Consider the following 16471-nt stretch of genomic DNA (forward strand, 5'->3'; position numbering starts at 1 on the left):
CGTCCCCCCAATGTCCATACCAAACATGATGCCGTTAAACTAATCTCATCTGCCTGCACAAATCCATACCCCTCTTTTCCTTTCATATCCATGTGCCTGTCCAAAAATACCTTTAAATGCCCCCACTATATCTCCCTCTGCTACTATCCCTGGCAGTGCCTTCCAGGTGCCCACCATTCTGTGCATAAGAAATTAGCCCCGCACAATTCCATTAAACTTTGCCCTTCTCACCTTAAAGTTACGCCCTCTTGTCTTTAGCATTTCTAACTTGGGAAAAAATATTCTGTTTATCCTAACTATGCCTCATAATCTTACATACTGCTGTAAAATCCCCCCTCAGACTTTGACACTCCAGACAAAACAATTCAAGCTGGCTAACCTCTTTTTATAGGTTATACTCTCAAATCCAGGAAGCATTTTGGTAAACCTCTACTGAACCCTCTCCAAAACCTCCACATACTTTCTGTAAGACAGCAAAACCTGTGGCGAGCAGAACTGCACACAATACTCCAAATGTGGCCTAACCAAAGTCATATAACAATTTGCAACATAATTTTTTGACACATATACGGTGTAATGACTGTGGTATGGATATAAAATGTCAGGGGTATAGGTCGAATACAGGCAGGTAGGACTAGCATCTTGGTCAACATGGACAAGTTGGGCCGAAGGGCCTGTTTCCGTGCAGTATGAATCTATGAAGTCAACCATACCATATGCCTCCTTTACCACTCTATCTACTTGTGTTATCACTTTCAGGGAGCTATGGACTTGGACCCCTAGATCCCTCTCCCTCTGTACATCAATGCTGTTGAGAGTCTTCCCATTAATTGTATATTTTCCCTTTACATTCGACTTCTTAACGTGCAACATCTCACACTTGCTCGGATTAAACTCTATCTGTCATTTCTCTGTCCATTTCTCTTGGAAATCTTCCTCATAAACAACTTTGGAAAATTAATTGTTTGAAGTATGGGGCATGTTCATTGAAATGTTTACATTTTAACAATTCGTCATACAATCAAAAATTTGCCGTTTTCTAAATGACGCTTTCTTCAACCCATAAGCTGCAGCATAGCTTGACATTTAATAAAAAGTAATCAAGTTGTCAAAGACTGCTCCCATTGAGAGAGCAGAGGTCTCAACTAATAACTATTCATTGGCTACCTTTTTAAGCAACAGCTTATTCATCATTCTGCAAGACATAAATATGAAGCAACTTGTCGACTAAGGAAATAGAAGAAGCATTTGATATTCTGCAACAGGTGAATTAAAACATCAATCTTTCATATTATGTTGGTGTAGAAATACTAGCTAATCCAGAGCACTCTCCTCTAAACCATAATATAAGAAAGCTGTATAAAACATACAAGCTTGCATTTTTTATTGACTTTTAATTGGAAAATTATGTTAGATTTATATTTCACTATAGTAATCAATCGAACAGAGAAGTGAGCAGTTATACTTTGCAAATTGTGTTGAGCAGTACTTCATAAGAGCACAAAACTGTAAAACAAATTAATTTTTCTGCCAGTTTCATTGATTTGTCAACTCATTAATAGGTTAGTGCAACTGTAAATAGAGCAGTAATGATTTGGATACACATACAGCAACCTTTTTTTAATAATTGCTTTGGATCTAATATCTTTCATACATTAGTCTTTTTTTATATATAATTTTTCCTTGAAGTTTGCCCTTTTTTCCCCCTCAAAAGGAACTGAATTCTCCTGGAACGTAGTGCCACATACATTAAGCCAACAGTGAAAAACCTCCTCGTACCTCAGCCTGCACAATGGCTTCCACCTAAGTGTCACAATGTCATCTGATCCTTTGTGCATTTGACATCTACCTCTGCACACTTGACAAGTACGCAGTTCCTATTTTATGTTTTCTAATGACTGAAAAGATGGCCATTCAGTGAATCGAGTCCATGATGGCTCCAGAGCAATTCCATCATAGTAATACTAATCACTTTACAGTGACCTATTTGCGCTCACAAGACCATCAATTCCATCCTGATTCTCCTACCCATCCAACAATATCAGAGGTACGTTTAGTTTAGGTTAGTTTCATTTATTATTGTCACATGTACTGACGATACAAAGGTACAAAGCTTTTGTTTGCATGCTATCCAGTCCTGTGTCTGGAGGTATGCATTTATAAATTTCCGGATCTCCTGCCTGATGGGCGAGGGGAGAAAAGGGAGTGACCAGGGTGAGACTGGTCCTTGATTATGCTGGCAGCTTTGCCAAGGCAGCTGAAGTGTAGATAGAAGTCGGCTGGTTTGTCCGATAGTCTGGCTATGTCCGCAACTATCCACTGGTAATTAACCTACCATCCATTATGTCTTGGGGAAGAGGAGATAACTAGAGAAATGCACAGGAAGATAATGAAAATCACATGGATTGCACTGGAGTTCATGACTCCAGGTTACTGGAGCTGTGAGGCAGCAGCACTATCTGGAGAGTTCTGTAGGTATTATTTTGCAGCATGTGGGAGAGAGAATGTATGATGTGTGTTTCTCTCTCGTCAACCATTACATAACATAAAATGTAAGATAAAGAGAAAGGAGTAGGCTATTTGACCTCTCATGTCTGTTCTGCCATTCAGTAGATATTAAATCACTCTTCTAGACTGAAGACAATACAGATCAATAAACAAAGTGGTTTGAGGGTCAGGTGGCATCTGTGGAGGCAGAGGGATAGTTGATGTTTTGATTCAAGACCCTGCATCAGGATTAGTTATCCCTCAGCAGTTTATTTACAGCATCTGAAGTCTTTTGTGTCTCAAGAGAATCATAGCATAGAGTTATTTAGCACGGAAACTGGCCCTTCGCCCCCACCTGGTCATGACCAAAGTATCTAAGCTAGTTCCATTTGCCTGCATTTGGCCCACTGATTGGGGATGATCAGCCATGATTACATTGAATGGCTCGAAGGGCCGAATGCACCCTATTGTCTATTGTCATCCAGTGAACTTTTGCTGCATTTCCTCTGTCACCAGTCCATCCTGCCTTAGGTTGCGTGTTTCCATGTTATATTGCAAATATTATGACCTCATCTGCACACATAACTTATTCATATCTTCCTGAATCCTTGAGCATCCTCCTAATCCAGCTTGGTATCCGAAATATTGGATATGTTACACTTTGTCAACACATTCAAATCATTGATGTAAATTATGAACATATCAGGCTCCTGCGCCATATCTAATGCATCCTATAATCACACACTCACAATTTGACAATGGCCCATTTATTTTGACTCACTTTGTAGCTGATACTGCTGCCACAGCCAATTCCACACATTTTCCCTACTATCAGAATATCATCCAGATATGCCATGACAATATGTTTTTGTTTTCTTAGTATTGCCATGGCTGGTTTCAATATTTTGGTGAATAATCTTGGGGCTGAAGTTAGACCATTGGGCAATGCTTTGTACCAAAGGTTCATGTTTGGTCTTTTCGATGACCCGCTTTGTGATAAGTCTCACCAGTTCAGCTTGTCCCTCACGTTTCTCTTTGACAGAGGGAGAAAATACCCTTTGGGGCCAATGTTGAACTGGCAGCGTTTTTTCTGTCATGAACTGTATTTTATATCCACTAATGCTGTTGAGTATATACTTGTCACTCGTGACCATACCCCATGCTTCTTTAAACACGTGTAATCTCCCCCCTGTTAGTAAAGCACCCTTATTCTCTATATGCTGGCAGGAACCAGACCCTCCTACCTCCATGGTTATTGGCGTCTCTTCTGTTTCCTCATTTGCTTGAAGACTTTGTTTGTCTGACGTGCTGGCGATGTTGGGGGGTGGCGCACTTTCCATGGGGTCCGCTCCGGGCCCTGATCTAAAAAAGATATTTGGGGATAAAATGCGGTCCCCGAGCTTTTACCAGTCCCATATTGAGGACGTCGACTGGTGGATGCCGTGGGGTGCTGCCGCTTGGGTATTGTAGGTCTTGGTTTGCTCGTCCCGGGGCCTGCCCTCATGAGGCCGAAAGTTTTTGCTGCTTCCTCCATGTCCCTCAGTTTTTTGTTGAGGTCCTTCCCAAATAACACAGCATCCGTCTCTGCAGCTGGGGCTCTGCACAACCCAGCAAATTTGGGATTGAGGGCAGTTCTTATGATTTCCCGCCAGAGATTATTGATCTCAAACTGTGTGTTGCACATCAATGCCAGCACATCCTGCTGGCAGGTATCCATCTCCGTGGTCTCCATAGAATGAGCAAAGGCTGTGATGGCCGATGTCAGGAGCCTTAGGATCCGCTGTAGCTTTAGTTCATGGTTACGGATGTGTGACCCCACGTGCCCCCAGATTTGGCTGTTCACACTCTTCACTCTGAGGGCCTCACAGTTCTCTGGTGCTGTGTAGAGTTCTAGTGCCTCAGAAAGCACCTTTTCCTGCAAGGGCTTATTTGAAAGATGATTGATGCTGGCCGCCAATCTTGGTTCCAGCGGTCGTCCAGCACGTGGGGTTGCTACATAGCGGTCCACCACACCCAGCAGCTCTTCCTGCTCCTGCACCCCTTGCATACTCCCGAACTCGTCCGCCAGCCCCTGTTCCAGACCAGCCCAGCCCTGGTCACCAATGCTAGCCTCCAGTAATGAGGGAGCAGAGGGCAGTGCACAAGACACTGTGGAGGAGGTGCCTGACCTTCCTCCGCGAGAACGCTCTTTCTGCGTATCCCGCTGGAGCATCTGCTCCAAGAGCTGTTGTATGCAGCTCAGGCGGCTGTCTCTCCTCCGTTTGGGTGGAGACATGTCCCCCTCCGACGAATCGGAAATTACCGGCCGGTTTGATTTTCTGGTGGATTTTCTCCCTGTCCGCCGTTCAGGCATTAGCGGGACTGGGCTTGGCTTGGTCTCGGGGATAGCGGAGCGCTCTATAAGCGGTCCTGCCGCCTGTTGCTGCCCCCCGGGATTGAACGCTCCTCTGGTGGAGTTTGAGCAGGGGCAGTTCTCTTCGAGAGTCTTTTCCTGAGTGAACTCATTCTGAAATACAACACAAACTCGACTCTCCTTCTCCGTTAGATTTTCCACTCTCAGTATACTTACCTAACGGTCCGTTTTTAAAGTGCAGCTGGAGAGCCTGATTCCAGCTGCCGCCGCTGTTGCACTGCTGGCGTAATGCCGCGCCTGCGCACTGAGCGGGTTCTTCACGTAGTCACTCACGTGACTCCGAAGTAAAATTGATCTATCTTTCATTGTCTTCTTACTCCATCCTACTTTAAAAGCTCCCCAATCCAGACAATGGTCAATAAAAAATAAATAAGAAACAGGGCTATCAGATCTCTATGGGTGGACTCCAAATCTGTTATCTATGGAGTGAATACTGCTAATACCAAAGTCCCATCTAATAGCTCACCAGTGATGATGTGTTTAATTTATTTACTTTACTGCAATTTGGCCTGAAGTAGCTTCTCTGCATTAGCATTGATCTTATTTTCTATAATAAGCTTCCTGATGTTGACTGTCCATTACTTCCTTGGGCTGTCTATAGAAGCGTTTCCTCTTATTCAAACATTGTTCTTATTATGTGGCATATTGTGCTTTTGGTGCACATTGGAATTTTATTTCATTTACCATTATTAATAGTATTATTATTATTATTATTATTATTATTATTAGATAAATTAGGTTGCTTAAATAAAATCAGGGCAAATAGACCAACATTCAATTCCTTTAACAAATTATAAATAAACTTGTACTTGGAAGAATATTTCCACATTCAATGACATCAATGGGAAACAGTATCTTTGCTATTTTGGGTTTTTATAATCTCTGAGTTATATAAATGTTGTCTCTGAGATTATGTTTGTCTTCTTCTGCACTCATGTACAGGATGATATGTTCCAAAAGTTTTTCCATGTTAAAATCATATATTGATTTTTTACTGAGAATTATTCCAGTGTACACCATGAAATCGATTTAATTTTTAAAGCCAATGATTTTAATTTAGCAGATGATGGGCCCGGCACTCTTAATATTATATTATTTTAATCATAAATATATTTTATTTGCATTAATAACACAGATTCAGATTCAGACTTTAAAATACAATTCTTACTGTAACAGTAATACATTATAAATGTTCCATCATGATGATCAATAGTGCTTTCGTTTGAAGGAAGATTTTACATTTATGTTTGAGCAAATAATTTTAGTGGAAAATTGAGCTGTACCCTAACTGATTTCAAGTCTATTCTATGTATATTTCTGCCCAAAGTGGAAACTTATTCTCTCTGCCTCTTACACCTCACATTAATTATTATTTTATTTGGAGAAAATGCTGCTGGCCCAGTTGGAATATCATTTTCTGCTTGTATATTATGTGAGAAGAATTGTGCATATGGCCTTTTAAATATTATTGCAATTACATTGCAAAAGTAATTCTGCAGTAAGGAATGGTTCTGGCAGGGAACAGATAACAGGATGTCTGACGGAGTCAACTACGATTTTCCATCTAGTAAAATTAAGGAACAGAAAGCATATGGATTCCCTACAAATACATACCCTGGTGGGAATGTTGGTTTGGAGAGTTGCCTCAATCTTCCTTCAATATGAATTAAGTTAACAGACAAAACATGCAATTATTTGTGGCATCTTTAACGTGAAAATTGAATTCATTTGGAAGTGGAGAACTACATTTCTTTATTGAAATAAACAATCATCCAATCTTTGTCAGCTGTCGTCACAATTTTCTAAATGAAGGTTATAAACAAGAGACTGCAATCTTTTACATTTTAATTTAATGAATTTGGGGATATTGTTAAGGCTAATATATTCATTCTCCATTCCAAATTGACCCTGAGAATGTGATGCTGAGCCACTCTCCTGAACAATGGCATTCCTTCTGATGAAAATGCTGGGTGAGGATTTCCAACAATCATAAAGAAGCAAGAATATGGCTGGCATCATCCATCATTCTGCATTGATCATCACAGAGCATTTCCTTCGGAATTTCCCATGAATTTTATGGAAGTCATTAGGGAGAAACCCTGAAAAAATTCCAGCTCTGTGTATTTGGCAGTTTGACAACTTTGCTGATTTATGACTGAAATGTATTTAATTTGCGAAAGTTAGCAAATCCTGATCACTTCTCTCAACTTTGCTGCTTGGCCGTGCAATCTAAAGGCAGGTGCCATGCAGAAGGTGAGCACATTCACAGGAATGAGGGGATAGCATTAATGAATGAACCAAGGAAAGCCATCTTCAGAAACTTATTTTATTCATGGGTTACTAAAGTAGTCCCGGAAGAAGCTTGGGGAGCAGGAGTGTTGCTGGGGAATAACTGGTAGTGAAAAACAGCTCAAGCTGGAATGGGGAATACTTTTATTGTGATTGAATGTGGAGACATTTTTCCTTTCTGCTTTTAATTTCATGCTTGCACTTTATTGGCTTCAATTCTACTCCTTTCTTCAAATTGCATCCAGACCATCTGTATGGCAGTGAATGTGCACCTTTATTTAGGGACTTTATTTATTCATTTACTGCTTAGAGGCATCTTTGGGAATACTGGCATTTTTTTTGCTCGAACCTGCTGGCTCCTGAATTGAGGAAGCATATTTCGGCCAACTTCAATATACATGGCAGATTTTATCCTAGGACGGACTTTAATGAACCAGATGGGTTGTTATAGTAATCTGAAAGCCTATCCTGATCATTACCATTACTGAGAACAGCTTTCTCAATAGATTTCAGATTTTTAAATTAAATTACTTAAATTTAAATTCCCCAGCTGCCACTGTGGTGTTTAACCATGAAACAGTGGTTCAGAATTCCAGCTACTAGTTCAGTAACTTAACCAGTGCATCACCAAATGCCATCCAGCAGTTTGATAAAACAATTGATTAGTTAATAACTTGTCAGATCAGCTCAATTACAAAGAAAACAATACATTTTCAGTATTTTAGAAAAGCAATCAATTCAGAGCTCCAGATGAAAGCATCATCAGTACAACGTGACCTCGAAGATTGACCTCAGTGATCCAGTGGTTGCCCAATGACATGCATCCTCTCCTGCAACAGTAGAAGCGTCACAGAGACTGATGAGACCAACAGATGTTCGGCCCTGTGCCATGTTGGCCAATATCAAGCAGGCAGTTTCGTTTTACATCAGGAATTACTGGCTTGAGATCTAGAAATAGCTGATAACTACATTTGGTTCCCTTGTGTAATCCTACAGGATTTTCTACGTAGATCATAATTACATAGGAATGTCCTTAATTTGTAAGGGAAAAAAACTTTGCAGTAATTTAAAATCACATTAATATTCCTTTCATGATATGGGTTATTGTAATTTAAGTGTTAAAACAGGCTTTTCAGCTACAATGGAGTTTGTCTGTTAACAGTCCTATGTCGAGCAAACTGTAGATCAAACAGTTTTGCTGATTTGATCCGTGTCTGGTTTTGCTGTTGATGACCTGATCCATTCTCCATGTCAGGTTTTCCACACCACCACCCTGTGGCATGCGGGCAGCCATGATGCTTTTTAGTTTTACCTTGCGATTCGGTGCCTACAGTACCCATTTTGATGGTCTCTGTATGTATTCAGATTAAAGTACTTGTTATGATATATAATGACTGTATCATAAGTACTTTGCACACAAACAAGCTCAGTTACAAACACTATTAGGTGCTTTGGAAAATAATTGGGCTCACTTGGAAAGACTAATAAATCACGATGCTTTAGATCATGCAGCCTGTAGGACAAAACAAACCTTTCTTCCCAGAGACATCTGAGATTAGCTCAATCCTGATATAATAAAGGCCCAACAGGCAACAGGCCATAAAATTTGTGAATTATTAAATCCATTACTAATCCTCTCACACTATTCCTCCGTACTTTAATAAACTTAGTTTGTTTGTAATCATCAGGTGTTCTTTCCCCATCATTGATCGGGAAAGCATGTAAGACCAGTTTAGTGAGATGTTTCTTTGAGAGAGGATAAATATTTGCAAATAACTACTGCATATATATAAGGTGTCTCACTGATATCCCATTTACAAAGATTAATTATTCAACTGAAACTTATTTAAACCATTGAAACATTGAGAATGAGCAACGTTCCCCCATTCTTCTTTTACAAACACTGTAAATGTTTTCTTTTTAACCACGTTTCCTTTGCTCCATATTTCTACAAAGCCTATTTCCTTTGCTCCACAGATGCTGCCTCACCTGCTGAGTTTTTCCAGCATTTTTTTTAATCTTCTTATGTCCCACCTGTCACTTCTCTGCTTTAGAGAAAACTGAAGTTTCTTGTCCATGGGAATATTTTAACCAAATCTATAATGCATGTTCTTCGAGGTCTTCAGACCTTTCTAATACTGTCTTGCCCAGGAAGGATTAAGTTTTGTAATGTTGCTATATATATTTTTAGTTTTATCTTTAATGCATAATTCACTAATAAATCTGATTTATGTTAGCCATGGAATATTGGAATACTTTATTGTCACATGTGACAAGGCACAGTGAAATTCTTTGTTTGCGTACCCAAGGTATACTTCTGGAACCCAGTTTGCAGCTATAAGCATCTCTTGGTTGGTATTTAACATTGTTAGCTACATTCCTGCATCCCAATAGTGTGCCCAATTCTAAGTTCAGGGAGTATTCCATCGAGTGAAGTGCTATTTTCTGTAAACGTAATAGTTTAGGTTTAGATATAGGTTTACTATAATCACGTGTACCTAGGTACAATGTAAAGCTTTGTTATGCATGCTATCCAAACAGATCAGATATACCATACCTAAATACAATGAAATCAAACTCATGTACAAGAGATAGAGCCAAAGGAGAGATACAGAGTGCAGAATATAGTTCTCAGCATAGTAGTGTATAATTTCCATAGAGAAATTCCAATATCCACAAAGGGGTTGAAGTGAATGGAGAAGGGTCCCAACCCAACACATCACCTATCCATTCCCTCCACAGATGCTGTCTGACCCATTGAGTTCCTCTAACACTGCAGGTGTTGGTTCACAAAAAATGACACAATGTGCTGGAGTAATTCAGCGGGTCAGGCAGCGTCGTGGCGCGTGGCAGAAGACCGTCGTGCCTAGTTTACCCCCCACCAGCAGGCTGTGGAACCAGGAAATCCACCTGAAGAGGCACATGTTTATCTCCAAGGACCAGAGAACCGGGGAGGAGGGGGTCGGTAAAGGATTGCCGTTGGTCAGGATAAGAACAAGGGGCTGCTAAGAGGAACCGGGATCTTACCTTCCGCTCCCTCAAGGCTGGCTGCGGGAGGCGCCCCAGGACCACAAAGGTTTGAATGCTAGATGAGGGAGTCGAGAGACAAAGGTTTGCAGGTCGATCCAGATCATGGGAATGACTGGAGGCCCTTCAGCAGGTTTGGGCTCGACTGGATTGGGCGTCACACCAGGTGACTGAGCACACACTCTGGGTGTGACCTGCAACAGCACAGAATGGTGGAGCAGCGGTAGAGGACACCTACAGCTCCATTTGGCCAGGCCGACACTGCAATACCATCAGGACAATGGCCCTTAATGGCCAGCTGCAGCTTTGACTTTGAAAATGGCACCAAAACCAGGCATCTCTTGTACATGGTCTCAGTGGGCTATTTCAATACACTTTGTTCATAATCTGGGATTGTGCTTAAGTATAGTAATAATTTACTGAAATGTATGCAAAAAATAATTTCTCTGTACCTCAGTGCATGAGATAACAACATAGAAATATAGAAACATGGAAACATAGAAAATAGATGCAGGAGGAGGCCATGCAGCCCTTTGAGCCAGCATCACCATTCAACATGATCATGGTTGATCATCCAAAATCAGTATCCCATTCCTGCTTTCTCCCCATATCCCTTGATTCCGTTAGCCCGAAGAGCCAGTGCCGGCCTTAGGAGGTGCGGGGCCCAATTGGGAACAATTTTGGTGAGCCCCAGATTCCCAGCCAAGGTCTATAGAATCATAGAAATACAAATAAAGTCTATTAGAGACTTCATATCTCTATGGTAGAATGGAAAGTAATCAAAATGTGCGCTAAAAAGTGCCTGCAAGTTAATGGACCAAACTGATCTAAGCAACATTTTAATATAAAATTTCATACATGTAAGCATACAAGTATCAAACAATGTGAGAAGTACATAGTTACAATACCACTTGTTTTAGTGACTGTGAAATGAAAAAAAACAACTAGATCCTGGAAAACTAATAACTATTGGCGAAAAACCAGTCCAGGCATTACATTTTGGGCTTTAGCCCCATCCTAGCCTTTGGGCTTCTACCCCAACTAAACGTGCGTGTGTGTGCGTGTGTGTGCGTGCGTGTGCGTGTGTGCGTGTGCGTGTGTGTGTGTGTGTGTGTCAGTTGTTTGTGCGTGATGTGTGTGTTAGATGTCTGTGCGTTATGTGTGTGCAGTGGCGGACTGGTCAGGGTGTCAGCTTGCCCGATGGTGTGGGCCCCCTATTTCAAGTGGACCCATGATGAAGAGAGCCCCCTTTGACTCCTGGCAACCAATATTTTTATACCCAGTCCGCTACTGTGTGTGTGGGAGGGAAGGAGAAAAGGGAGGGAGGGAGAGGAAGGAGAGAAGGAATGGAAGGAGAGAAAGAAGGGAGGGAAGGAAGGAGAGAAGGGAAAAGAGAGAGAGGAAGAAAGGAGGGAATGAGAGAAGGGAGGGAGGGAAGAAGGGAAGGGAAGGGAATGAGAGAAGGGAGGGAGAGGGCCGGCGGTGGGAACGGATGCCGGGGTCCGGGCGGACGGGTGTGAGCTGCGGCCGAGGTTTGTAAACATTGCTCCAACCCCCGGCCCAGCCCGGCCCTCCCTGTAGTGTTCATCGTGTCTTCCCTGGGGAGAGAGAGGGGTGGAGCCGGGCTGTGTGTGTGAAGCACGGCGAATGGGACCCCGGGACCGTGAGGGAATGCCCCACCTCCCCCTTCTCCATCCCCCCTCACACCCCTCCCCATCTATCCCTTTCTTCCCCCTCCACCCCTCTGCTCTCTCTCCACCCCTCTCTTCCCCCTCCACCCGGGGTAGATCTACCCGAGGAAGCGATCGCCAACCCCCCCCACTTCTTTTGGTAACCATCGGGTTTTTTTTCCTTCGGAAAAATCCTTCAAGTTTTCAGGAAATTTTTTGTTTTTCTTTTATTTCCCCCTTACCATTTCCGTACTTTTTCGATAGCTGCCACGACCCGTTTGATGTCATCCTTCGCCCTGCTCCTCAAAGCTGCTCCTGGTCTTGGCCCGCACCGATCTGCCGGACATGCTGTGTGTGTGTGTGTGTGTGTGTGTGTGTGTGTGTGTGTGTGTGTGTGTGTGTGTGTGTGTGTGTGTGTGTGTGTGTGTGTGTGTGTGTGTGTGTGTGTGTGTGTGTGTGTGTGTGTGTGTGTGTTTGCAGAGTCTGAGGGGAGAAGCGCCAGTACCAAGAGCGAGCTAACGTGTGGAGAGACGGATGAAAACAATGCTGGTTCAGTTATGCCTCTCACAGCTCTAGGATCTTTTGATTACTCTAGTGCGGGGCCCCCTTAGCCACGGGCCCCAATTGGGAGTAATCGGTGCAATCGGCTTAAGGCCGGCCCTGCGAAGAGCTATATATCTAACTCTCCCTTGACTGCATAATAACAAATCATTGAATCATTGAGTAGCCAAGCTTATGGAAGGACTGTTCAGAGGTTGTTAACGGAGGGGAATAAAATGTTCCTGAGGCTGGTGGTGTGCTCTTTAAAGCTTCTGTACCTTTTGGTAGACAGGAGCAGGGGAAAGAAGAAATGACCAGGGTGGTACGCCTTTGATTATGTTAGGTGCTTTTCTGAGCCAGCGTGGTGTAGATGGAGTCAATATTGGGAAGTCTGGGCTGCGTGATGGACTTGGCTAAAGCTCAAACTTGCTTCAATTTCTTGCAGGCTTGGGCAGAGCTATTTCCAAACCAAGCTCAGTTGCAACCTGGCAGTATTCTTTCTGTAGTGCATCTGCAGAGATTTGAAAAAAATCATTGGACTCATGCCAAATGTCCTCAGTCTCCGCAGGAGGTAGAGGCGGTGGTGTATATCCCTGGCTGTCACAACAATGTGGTTGGTCCACAACAGATCAATGGTAATATTAATGCCACAGACTTTAAGCTCCCAACTATTTGGGGGTGTTGTCACCTATTCTTACTGATCGCGATCTGTGGGTCAGAAAGTTGAGAAGCCAATGGCAGGATGTGCGAGGGTTGGTGGTGCTGTTGCTCAGGTGAGTTGGGATAACAGTATGATGTTGAAGGCAGAGTTACAGTCAATAAATAGGAATCTAACGTAGGAGTCCTTGTTGTCTAGGTGTTCCACAGATGAGTTTAGGGCCAGTGAGATGGCATCTGTTTTGGACCTGTTGTGACGATAAGCAAACTGCAATGGATCAACCCTGGCTGGGAGGCTGGAGTTAATGCACACCATCACCAGTCTCTCAGAACACTTCATAATGGAGTATGCCAGGGCCACTGGATGGTATTCATTAAGGCGCGCCACCTTACCTTTCTTTGGTAGACACCGTTGATAGTTGTCTTCTTGAAGCATGTGAGGACCTTAGAATGGAGTAGTGAGAGGTTAAGTTTATGTGAGATCTCTGTGAGTGACGGAAGATGAGATGTGACTTCTTCACTGCTTCATGCAATGCATTCCATGAACGAAAAAGAGCTGTGATGCCTTCAGATGGGTTGTTTTGCACAGGAAACCTTCGATCCGATTAGTCAGAGATATTTTTGCACATTGGTCTCAGGTCGATGCAAGTTTCATATCTAACTAGCTATACTACAAAACCTATCAATTACTTACTTCCGAAAGTGCATGCACACTTTTTTCCTTAAAATCCAACTGTCTTCCTCATAAAGTGCTTAGGGTTTTATTTTGGTTTGCTAATGGAAAATAGCAAGAGCATTAATTATTTTTCTTACATTTTTTAATCTGTTATTAATGAACTGTGGAATGATGCATGTCAACATATGTTGGTTTAAAAGCATAAAAGGTTTGTCTAAATACTTTTTTCATTGTTGATGCATCTCCTTCATCGCCAGCAAAATGCATAACTGGAGTTTACATCCTTACAAATGATAACTGTCTCTGATTTATTTCAGGTGAAGGTGTGGTTTCAGAACCGGAGGATGAAATGGAAGCGGGTTAAAGGAGGTCAACAGGGAGCTGTTGCAAGGGAAAAAGAACTGGTTAATGTGAAGAAAGGGACTTTACTGCCTTCCGAGCTCTCTGGGATTGCCACATCCGGTGGTCATCATGCTGGGGACATTCTATCGAATGATGAAAGCCAGGACAGTGATCACAGCACCGAGCTTGGCCACTTGTGATGTATGGAGAAAGAGAGCAAGACTCAACAGATACTCAGGAAAGTAATGGCACAAGGAGGTGGCGAACCATATTGTCCTACAGCTTCCATGCGCTGACTCCTTGTGGACATGGTGCAAACATCAGAGCCTCTGAGCATTCCATATTTCCATTTGGACAATGGCATGGTTTGTGAATTTGTGCTTTGCCTTCCACTGTAAATAAAAAATGGAAGCAACATTTAAAAGGCAAAAATAATTTTACAGAATCCCAAGGAAGAACAGTGGGAAAGCATTCGACTGTGTAATCAGTGAAGCAAAAATAATAAACATGTTTATAAAGAATGAGTACACAACCTTGCCAGAGAAGAAATCCTCACCCAATAATGGGAAATGTAGCATTTCAATGTAATTGAAAAATTTAAATAGTGCTCTGAAAGAGACAGCTATACGATGCAGATGCCTTCACCAGTATTCTTAATTATAGGTGCAATACTTATTCAACTGCAATAGAAAAGTATCTATTTAGGCAGCAGCCACACACAAGGTATTGGTATATATATGTATATATAGGATTGTCTTGATACATACCATAAGTGTTGATAAAATTTAACAAATAAACAATTGGCTCAATGAAACTTTGAAACACCTTTAGCTTGGTGCTTCAGCTGATAATACCAAAGTCAAATAATAATAGTTTACGTAGAACACAGAACAGTGCAGCCCAACAACAGGCCCATTGGTCCACAATGTTAGTGCCAAGCATGATGCCAAGCCCATCTACCTGTGCTTAAACCATATCCCTCCATTCCCAGCATGTCCATGTGGTTATCCAAAAGACTCTTGAACGCCATTATTGTATCTGCCTCAACCACCAACCCTGGTAGCATGTTATAGGCACTCATCACATTCAGTGTAAAAAAGTTGCCCCACACAACTACATTCAACTTTGCCCCCCTTAAAGTTATGCCCTCTTGTATTTGATTTTTCCATCTTGGGAGAGAGGTTTAGACTTCCTACATATTTGTGTCATTCATAATTTTCCGTACTTCTCTCAGGTCTTCCTTCAACCTCCGGCATTCCAGAGAAAACAATCCAAGTCTGTCCAACCTCTCTCTATAGCTAATACCTCCCATATCCAGGGATTATTCTGGTAAACCTCCTCTGTACCCTTTTCAATGCCTCCACATACTTTATACAATGGGGTGATCAGAACTGCATGAAATATTCCCAATGCGGCCTAACCAAAGTCGTATAACGCAGTGTCATGACATCCTGACTCTTGTGGTCTTAGTTTAGTTTGTTATCCTGTTATCACCTCATACATATCAGAGATACGAGTCAACAGTCAACTATCGGAAATCTAATTTCTACTTTGGCTACTTTTGTTTCCTGTGCTGAACTGTTCTCTGTTCTATGTCTGCCAGATATAGAGCTGTTCAAATTGCACTCTAGAATGTTTTGGCCCTGAAGTAATTGTTTGGCTATGTTGTTCAGAATAACGTGACACAACAAAGGATTTACATTAAATGTTACACGATTTATTGAAGTGTAATAACTTGCTAAATAATGTGCACATCTAACCAAATCACATTTCATCCATTGCCTTGTTTATGGTATGTATAGAATGAAGAGCAATCAGGAGTGAAGTACACATTTATGGCTCAATTAAAAAATGGAAGATTTATCACGAGATGGAATGATAATAACTTGGTGTTAGAATGAAGTGAATGACAAATGGAGTGTGGTCTCATATGTAATGCCTAATGACAGGATGAACCAAATGGCTGAATATTCTTTTCTCGTTCCTGCTTTATTATGTATAATCAATAAAATTAACAGCAGAAAGGTTTATAAATGCTGTCTGATTTCAGAGATTAGATAATTCACACTTGTTTTATTTTATTTTGTACATATAGTACTTCATTAAAATTAAAATTGATATATTGAATGTGTTCACAATATGAAATGCATCCCAAAATAGATTTACCAACGTATCATTGCAATGTATAATTGCAAAATAAACTCAAATACAAATATACTAGTTTTGTATACAATAATGCCAGCCTGCTTCATTCAGAAAATTGAATGATATCATTAATTGTAATTGATATCTAAAGCTTGGAGCTTCATTGATAACGTGGTAAAGATTTGAATAGTATGGATAAATGATTGTCCTCACTCTGTAAAAGTC

At 41.6% G+C, this 16471-nt stretch overlaps 1 protein-coding gene across 1 annotated transcript in view; it reads left to right on the plus strand.

The window, feature by feature from the left end:
- Nucleotides 1–16259, plus strand: part of meox2a (mesenchyme homeobox 2a) — a 45955-nt gene extending 29696 nt beyond the window's left edge. Inside the window, exon 3 of the mRNA XM_055661860.1 lies at nucleotides 14077–16259. Within this exon, the coding sequence (XP_055517835.1) occupies nucleotides 14077–14301 (225 nt within the window). The 3' untranslated portion in view covers nucleotides 14302–16259. The remainder of the gene's footprint in view (nucleotides 1–14076) is intronic.
- Nucleotides 16260–16471: the final 212 nt, after the last annotated feature.

This window comes from Leucoraja erinacea, chromosome 2, assembly GCF_028641065.1.
Source record: "Leucoraja erinacea ecotype New England chromosome 2, Leri_hhj_1, whole genome shotgun sequence".
Classification (NCBI taxonomy): Eukaryota; Metazoa; Chordata; class Chondrichthyes; order Rajiformes; family Rajidae; genus Leucoraja; species Leucoraja erinaceus.